This window comes from Malus sylvestris, chromosome 5, assembly GCF_916048215.2.
Source record: "Malus sylvestris chromosome 5, drMalSylv7.2, whole genome shotgun sequence".
Lineage (NCBI taxonomy): Eukaryota > Viridiplantae > Streptophyta > Magnoliopsida > Rosales > Rosaceae > Malus > Malus sylvestris.
Genome location: NC_062264.1, coordinates 9,277,653 through 9,287,410, shown reverse-complemented (window position 1 = coordinate 9,287,410; position 9,758 = coordinate 9,277,653). Strand labels below are relative to the sequence as shown.

The 9,758-nt window shown below is 39.4% G+C and overlaps 1 protein-coding gene across 1 annotated transcript; it reads right to left on the bottom strand.

Annotated features, from left to right (window-relative positions):
- Window positions 1-6,001: 6,001 nt before the first annotated feature.
- On the bottom strand, window positions 6,002-6,614 carry LOC126624459 (auxin-responsive protein SAUR23-like). The gene has a single exon (XM_050293518.1). The coding sequence runs from the start codon at window positions 6,503-6,505 to the stop codon at window positions 6,209-6,211; it is 297 nt and encodes a 98-aa protein (XP_050149475.1). The 5' UTR covers window positions 6,506-6,614; the 3' UTR covers window positions 6,002-6,208.
- Between the last annotated feature and the right edge of the window lie 3,144 nt (window positions 6,615-9,758).

Sequence of the window (9,758 nt, the reverse complement as noted above, 5' to 3'; positions counted from 1 at the left end):
GGTATTGGTTGTTAGACATATGTGCAACAGCATGCGAGTATAACTCATCTGCATTGTGCATGCATATACATGCTTATATATATATATATATATATATATATATATATGTAATCCTAACTTCATATTGATCTAAACGATATTCTTGTTAGGAGTACTGTAGGTTCACATAGTTACCAAAGGTGTACAGCACCAGATTAGTTCTTGACTGTATGGGTTAGTTAGGGGAATGCTAAAATAGTTAGCTTTGGTATTTATGTATAAATACTTCATGTACAGAGATATGAAATATAATGAAAATCATTTTCACAATTCTCTTTCTCTCTCTACATTCTCTCTCTCTCTCTAATCTTTCTTTTTCTCTAAGATTCAGTTTTCTTATTCACTAAGATCTTACTTTCTACATGGTATCATCGCCGGAGTCCACCGACGTTGATCTCCTGCTTCCGTATTCTTGATTTTTCCGCACTTTTCTTTCCTACCAAACAGATCTTTCTCGTCTTCTCTCTCTATTTTTTCTGCAAATTTGCCATGACTGTTGTGGAGACCTCTACCAATTCTTCGTCCTCAGCCGCTATTCCTCCCGCTGATGCTCTGAATCATTCGATTACATCTGTCACCGTTCAGAACATCACCGGCATGGTTCCGACTAAGTTGATGCGTCACAATTACATCACCTGGCGCAGCCTCTTTCTTCTGGTTCTGAAGTGTTTCAAGCTTTTAGGGCTTGTCAATGGCACTGACATTTGTCCTTCTCAGTTCGTCTGTGATTCTACTGGCACTTGAGTTCTTAATCCTGCGTATGACGTTTGGTGTGATCGAGATCAAATATTGATGATTTGGATAAATTTAACTCTCTCTGAAGATCTCCTGCCTTTGACTGTTGGTATGGATGATTCCAGATCTTTGTGGCTTTCTCTGGAAAAACGCTTTTCTGGCGCTTCTCGTTCACATGTTCACAGTCTTCGTGCCAAGATTCAGACGATCCAGAAAGGTGACTCTTCGATGACTGATTATCTTAATTCGAGTAAGGAAATTTCTCTTCAAAAGCGTAAAAATCGAGCCCCTGCATCCACTCCATTTCATGCATATACTGCTCAATCCTCTCCTAATTCTGGTTATCACTCTGGATCCCGAGGGAATTATCGAGGTCGCAACCAAAATCGTTCCAAATTCAATCAGAATCGTAATTTTGGGGGTAATCGATTCAATCACCAGACTGGTAGGATTCTTGGTGCTGGTCCATCTCGATCTGGAGGCTCTCAGTCTGGCAAGTCGATTCCATGCCAACTTTGCAATCAGCATGGTCATCATGCTCTTCATTGTGGTTGTCTTTCACAATTTGCCTCTTCAATGACCACTGGCTCTCCTCATGGTTCTGGTTCTACTCCTAGAAATGACTCTCCTCAATTCTCTGGTTATTCACCTATGGCTATGTCTGCAACCACATCTGCTCCACCCAATTACTGGATAACAGATAGTGGTGCTTCTCATCATGTTTCTCCAGATCCATCTTTCTTTAACTCTGCTATTCCCTACACTGGTAGTGAACAACTATTTGTGGGTGATGGTAAAGGTCTGTTGATTTCACATATTGGTCATGTCTTTATACGCACACCTAATACAGTCTTTCGTCTTAATGATGTCTTACTTGTCCCTCAAGCTTCTCATAATCTACTATCTGTCTACAAATTTGTCAATGATAATTTCTGATCTCTAACTTTTGATCCGTTTGGGTTATATATCAAGGATCTACACACTGGGAAGATGCTTTTCCAGGGCCCCAGTGAAAGTGGCCTCTACCCTTTCTACTGGACATCTTCCAATGGCTCTTCTGGAATAACAGTGTCTCCTCGTGCTTTGATGGTTACGAAGGCTGACATTCATCTCTGGCATAGGAGGCTTGGACATCCTTCTAATGCTATCTTACACTCTGTGTTACATAATCATCATTTACCTGTAACTGGTTCAGTGAATAAAATGCCATTTTGTGTTGCTTGTCGAATGGGCAAAGCTTCTAAGCTTCCCTTCTCTGTGTTGCCTTGTACTTCAGTAAAGCCTTTTCATTTGGTTCATGCTGATGTATGGGGACCCTTCCCTTCACTCTCTTGTACTGGTTACAAATACTATCTAATAATAGTAGATGATTTCACCAAATACAGTTGGTTATATCCTCTATATCTTAAATCGGATGTATCTTCAGCTCTTATCAATTTCCTTCTCAAAGTTCAAACACTATTTGCCTCTAAAGTTCAGTGTTTAAGGACTGATTCAAGGGGTGAGTTTTTGAGCCACACACTTCAAGCTTTCTTTAATGCTCAAGGTATTACACATCAGCTGAGTTGTCCACACACACCTGAACAAAATGGATGTGCAGAGAGGAAACATTGTTATGTTGTTGAAATGGGCAGAACCCTACTTTCTCAGAGTGGTTTACCATCCAAATTTTGGGTTGAAGCTTTTCAGACATCTGTTTATCTCATCAACAGGTTGCCTTCATAGACCTCTTCCTTGAGTCCATGGGCACATTTATTTCAAGCTCCACCGAAGTATCATACCTTGAAGCCTTTTGGATGTGCCTGTTATCCATGGCTGAAACCTTACTCCAGCCATAAGTTAGAACCAAAGAGTAAGCTGTGCATTTTTCTGGGCTATAGCTTGAATCACAGTGGATATCGGTGCTATGATCCTATCATTGAGAAACTCTATATTTCAAGACATGTGGTGTTTGATGAGAGTACTTTTCCTTATCTTCATCCTAATTTTTTACCAGCTTCATCTTCTGTACTATCTCATTCCAATCCTCTCCCTTCTTCCATCTCAGTTAATATACCCGTGCCATCTTCTTCTCAAACTGCAGCCTCTCAACATCAACCATCTACTAGTCCAATACATGATCCTACCTCTATTCCATCAACATCTCCTTCCTCTCTCCCAGTTGCTCTTCATACTGATATAGCCTCGGGTTCTCCTCCACCTATTGGTGCATCTCACAATACTCATTCTATGATCACTAGAGCCAAAGCTGGTATTCATAAACCCAAAGTTTTCACTACTACCAAGCATCCCCTTCCATCTTCTATTGATCCTCTTACCCAAATACCATTTGCACCCACCACTTACCTTCAAGCCTCAAAACATGCACCTTGGATGGCCGCAATGCAAGATGAATTTCAAGCTCTTCAATCCACTGGTACATGGGATTTGGTGCCTTCTCATCCTTCCTACAATCTTGTCGGCTGTAAATGGGTTTTCAAGGTGAAACACAAGGCAGATGGGTCTATCGAAAGGTATAAAGCACAACTAGTTGCTAAGGGTTTTCACCAACAAGAAGGTTTGGACTTCTTTGAGACTTTCAGTCCCGTGGCTAAACCACCCACTATTTGGATTTTGCTTTCCCTTGCAGTGCATTATGATTGGTTCATTCATCAATTAGATGTTAGCAATGCTTTTCTTCATGGTCAGTTAAAGGAGGATGTCTATATGGTGCAGCCCCCGGGTTTTGTTGATCTTTCCAAGCCTACTCATGTTTGCAAACTTAAGAAGTCCCTTTATGGTCTTAAACAAGCGCCTCGCGCCTGGTATGAAGCCTTTTATCGGGCTATTCTGTCCTTGGGATTCTCTGCATCCTCCTCTGACACTAGTCTTTTTATCAAGAAAGACATCACTATCACTTTTATCTTGGTGTACATTGATGATATAATCATCACTAGCAGCTCCTCTCAAGTCTGCCAAACTATTATTTCTCAACTGCAAGCTATTTTTCCTGTCAAAGATCTTGGTGATATTCACTATTTTCTGGGAATTGAAGTGACTCGATCTTCTCACGGTCTATTTCTTCATCAGTCAAAATATGCTTTGGATCTCCTAAAGAAAACTGATATGTTAGGCGTCAAGCCTTGCACTACTCCAGTTAGTTCTTCTAAACTGGATCACTCAGGCACACCACTTGCAGATCCTATTTCCTATAGGTCCATTGTTGGTGCATTACAGTACCTTACCTGGACTCGTCCTGATCTTGCTTTTGCAGTGAATCAAGTGTGTCAACATATGCAAACTCCCCGAACTATTCATTTGCAAGCTGTTAAGCGTATCCTCAGATATCTTAAAGACACTATTGACTCCGGACTGCGGTTCACCAAGGGTGCTCAGCTTCTCACTGCTTGGTCTGATGCCGATTGGGCTGGTTGCCCTGTTGACCGATGATCTACAAGTGGCTATTGTGTGTTTTTGGGACCCAATTTAGTAGCTTGGAGTGCTAAGAAACAGAACACAGTGGCTCGGTCATCCACTGAGGTTGAGTACAGGTCCCTTGCCAACACTGCTGCAGAAATTTCGTGGGTTTGCAAGATACTCTCTGATCTTTCATTTCCCCTTCTTCGTACACCTGTTATATTCTGTGATAACAAGAGTGCTATTGCACTAGCTTTCAATCCAGTATTTCATGCTCGTACAAAGCATGTTGAGATTGACTATCACTTTATCCGCGAGAAAGTTCTTTTGGGTCAGATTGATGTTCAACATGTTAATACGTTGTCACAGATTGCTGACATTTTTACTAAGTCTCTCCCTGCCGATCGGTTTCTCTCCCTAACTGACAAGCTTTCAGTTCGATCCTCTACCTTCAGCTTGAGGGGGTGTGTTAGGAGTACTGTAGGTTCACATAGTTACCAAAGGTGTACAGCACCAGATTAGTTCTTGACTGTATGGGTTAGTTAGGGGAATGCTAAAATAGTTAGCTTTGGTATTTATGTATAAATACTTCATGTACAGAGATATGAAATATAATGAAAATCATTTTCACAATTCTCTTTCTCTCTCTACATTCCCTCTCTCTCTCTAATCTTTCTCTTTCTCTAAGATTCAGTTTTCTTATTCACTAAGATCTTACTTTCTACAATTCTTACATTTGGCACTCAAATTCTCGTACGTAATGGAAAAGAACCAAGAAAGGGAGGCGAACCCCAAGCCAAAACATACGGTTTTGGCTCAGGTTTGAGCAAGAGAGGGATATTCAAACTCGACACTACAGCGCGAAATAATAGGTTGTTTCTTGGAACACCAAGAGATCAGGTTCGTGACCAAATAGACAAGATAGCCACTAGTGGAGCATCGAGTGTCGGGAGTGAGCATCAGAGAAAGCAGAGAGTCCCGTATAAGAGGATTGAGGGCAGAAGTGAAGGCCAAAGTCAATAGTATCTTTGACATACTAGAGAATGTGTTTCACAACTATCGTATTGGTGGTGCTCGGAGCACTCATGAACTAAGCAATAATAATAACAGCATATGATAAATGAGGACTAGCAAGCGTCAAATGCAAGGAACCAACGAGCTCATCATAAAAAGTAGAGATGAAAGTAGAGAACCATCGGAAGCCGTAAGGGCCACCTTAGCCGCAAGAGGTGGAGAAGGAAAGATTTTTTAGTGTGACCATCACACGAAGTGGTACATCACGTCTTTCTATATAAATGGTGAGTTATGTGTGTTAAAAGGTTAATAACTTAAAAATTAAAATTTTCCACCACTTGCATAAAAACATGTGGTGTATCATCCGTATTCCTGTCATAACTAAAAATTTTCATGTAGAAGTAGGCTTGCACTTAAGAAGATCGCACTTCTGAAGCAAGGCATGTGCATGTTTGAGCTGATGGATGTGAAAGACTAGTTAAGAAATTCGAATATTTTAGTGTACATTGGTGTATCATGTAAACCAAAGCATATTAGAAATTGATTAAACCACTTCAGAATAAGATATAGAATGTCGTTTTTGATCAGTTAGTCTTCCATTGACTTCTTAATTGAACTTTCCTCTTTTCTTGCAAGATTTATTAACTTAATTTTCTTTTAGCATTTGGTTATGTATGAACATAAAAGAGTTCTAATGTCCTCGACCAATCAATCACTGATATGAGAACAATGAGCTGAGGCGTACATTTTTTATTCGACAAAATATCGATGAAGACCCATATATAACTTGAAAAAAATAAAGATTTGCAGTCTGAAATATCTCAAGATCAGTTTCGATTTAATAATGTCATTGATTTGAAACATGTTGATGAAAAAAAATAAATGTGTGAGAAATTCATCAACTCTTTTGGTGGTCAGACAATTTCCCTTAGTGGAAGGTCTAGACAAGAAACAGAATGTAAAAGAATTCACAAAATTTTGTGTCCTAGTTCACAACAATTAGTGTACGCATGCATGCTGCAGTTCACAATCCGTTCAAGCGAGAAGTGAGGTCAATGAAGATGTCTTCTGTACAAGGAATTGTGAGTCCACCCATCGGATAATTGTACCCAAATTCCTCCACCGCCTTGTTTAGCAATTCTTGAAACGAAGGGTGATTCAAGAATGATATTGGAATTACAAACCGCTTCTTTCCATTCTCTCCGACATACACTACCATGTAGCCTTTTGGAACACCAACAGAAGACGGCGACGATGAAGCTGCTTTGTTTGCAAACAATAAACTCGATTGTCGTAGTATTTGCGGTAATCGAATGGCCATGTGTTAAAATGTAACTTAAGTAGTATCACTTTAATCAGAAAGAGGACGGTGTTTCGAAAAATGACTTGGAAGAATAAGAGAAGAAGAAAAGATTTGGTAGTGGAGAATGTGTGGAGTACTCGAGTTGCATATTTTGTTGGGATAATGTGCGTGTATAAATAGAAGAAGTAGGTTGGACAAAAATCTATGGACGAGAGAGTTTGTACATCTAAATTTGCGAGGGCAATTTAGTTAGAAAATGGTTGCACATAAATTCTTGGGCGAGCACATGGTTGTGTCTTCCTTCACATATGCCCACAATTTTGGTAGCTAGTCATCCAAACTTATATATTTTGTAAGGAAGTGAGAACTGCTGGTGTTAGTTTACTGGCTAGCCTTAAACAAGGGACAGCCGTAGATATATCTGCAAGTCCCTACAATTTCTTGACAACATGTAAACACTGTTGGAATCTTGTTATCTCCAAATATTATTATTACAAGATAAGTACGTCTAAATATCTATTATTCAGTATTCACTACTGTGGCCTCATGCTTTGCCCTTACTATATAATTCAGATGTCACTTCGTACTACAGTCTAGTGGTATTTATCTTCACTTTTAAGTGAGAGATCATATGTTTGATTTTTGTCAAAGTCGAATTCAAACTAAATTATTATAGCTGGTCCATTATAAGGCTTAGCCTACTCCCCCACACTATAGTGTAAATAATGTCAATGTATTAAAACAAACTATATAATTCAGATAGATCTCATTATAATTGAGTAACATTCTTAAAAACAAAGGGGAATGCTAGCTACAACGTAGTTTAATGTTCAAAACTGTATATATTTTAGAAGGTTTATTAAATATTATCCCAAACAAAAAATAATAATCGGATCGGAAATCATTTCAATAGTTCAAGTTTAAATTGTTTCTAAATTTTGCAACATTAAGGGGTTGTTTGAAACTATTTCATGTTTTGTTTTAGTTTTCAAAAATTAAAACCGAAAACTTATCTGGTAACAAATTTTAGTAGTTTCAGTGAAAACTAGAAACCAAATAAGTGAAAGGCTATATTTTGAGTTTTCAACATCTGGCTTACAATTGCCACTTAGTACTGCAGTCTAATGGTATTCCTCTTCATTTGTAAGTGAGAGGTCTTAGGTTTGATTCTTGCTAAAGGCGAATTCGAACCATGACACGCCCGACCCTGATATTCCCTGAACACCAAGGTAGGCACGTGCTGGCCGACACCCGAAGGTGACGAAGCCATATTAGGATGCATGAGAACAATGAATATAAATAAAAGTTATGAATTAAAATATACAATGATTATGCAAATGAGGAACGTTTTCAGAGCATACAATCTAACTAGAACACTAAGGGAAGAATATAAAATTGAATGAATATAGGAATGGGTCCTTCACCGAGAGGACTCGAAGATGCCAATGCGGAAGTGTCTTGACGCTGGGATTGTATGTCTCGATTCTAAGTCCTAAGGGGGCGCAAAACAAACATGAGTTGACCAAGTTGATATATATATATATATATATATATATATATATATATATATATATATAGTATTGAAACAGTTATTCAACGTACTAACCCCCAAAGTTTATGAAAACTCAGTAGTATAGTATGTAATAGGTTTTCCGAAGACCCTAGCATGCCATAAAATAATTCATAAAACATATATAGTATAGTGTGCTAAATAGTGGTATCATAGTCACCCGTGGTACTACATCTCCCGGCCCAAAGCCAATAACTATATCTTCTGACCCGAAGCCAATAACTATATCTCCTGGCCGGAAGCCTATAACTATATCTCCCGGCCCGAAGCCAATATACAAGTATCTTCGCCCGTAGGCAGAATAGTGACCACTAGATAAGCACAAAAACATTGAATATACTCTTTCCAACATAAATCCATATATCTCAAAAACATCTTCATAGCATATAGTCATCCATCCTATATGCTACAAAGAAGTGTAAAAACATGTTCATAAATAGTACAGTCATCCATCATATATACTACAAAGAAGTGTAAAAACATGTTCATAAATAGTACATAGTCATCCATCATATATACTATAAAGAACATAAATTCGATAAAGTATGGTATTCCAAAATAGTCTCAGTAAAACATGATAATCATAAAGTGTAAATCTAATTTACTCATAAAACTTAACCATTAAATCATGCTTTTCATGTATGCATTTCTACTATTAAAATATGCATTTTAGAAGAGGTCCACTCACAGATGCTTCGCCATCGAAAAGCCATGCAAACTAGCGAAGACAGAAACGTCACAATAAATGCATCTAAGCACATAAAGGGTCCAATTAATAAAACTCCAATCAAATGATTGAATTTGAGAAAACAGACATCGGAATTGGAATTAGGATGTCGAAATTAGCCTAGGAGGGATCCCGGACAAAACCCGAAAAAAGTCAACGTCGATCGGTCAAAGTTAACGGTTAGCGTTGACTGAAGTCAACGGTCAGACTGGGTCGGGTCAACCGGGTCGGGCCACCAGGTTTAAGACTTAGGGTTTGGACTTAGGTTAGGGTTAGGTTTAGGTGGGTTGGGCTTTTGGTTAAAAAGTTAATAGGTTTAAAGATTAGGTTTAGGTTAGGGCAGAGTTATAAGGCCCATGGGTTTGGATTTGGGTGGCCCTAGGTTGTGGGTCAAAGGGCTTTGGGCTTGAAAGCTCGTCTGAAGGCCTAGTTTTAAAGGGTGTAAGATATCTGGGTTTGGGTTTAGGGTCTAGTGGGTTAAACGAGCCGAAGGCCCTAGGTTGGCACGGCCTAAGGACCTGGTTCGAATGGGCTTTGGGCTTGGAAGCCCAGCCCGAGTTCAAATTGTGGGTCGCTGGACCTAATCAAAGGAGAAGGCTGAATTCCGGCCGGAAAGTTCCTCCAAACTTCGTCCGAGCTCGATTTATAACCATAGGGTACGATCTAAGTACTAAAATGAAGATAGAGGTGAGAGGGAGAGGTTTATACCTTTGTGGTCCCTTGCCATGGCTAGGAAGTGGCCGAAAAACCTTTGTAACTCGCGGCCCATTCATCGGAAAACTGGGAAAACATTTCCCGGTGCCATTTCTGCACCAAATCTTCACCCAAACACATAAGTAAGCTCAACAATTGCCACAAAACATCAAAATGGGAGAAGGAAGGTGTCCCCGAGGCTTACCTAGGCCCGATTTGTGGTGAACTCGTCTGAATTCACAAAGGGAGGAAAAGGACGATGGTCTTTGCCACTGTACGCA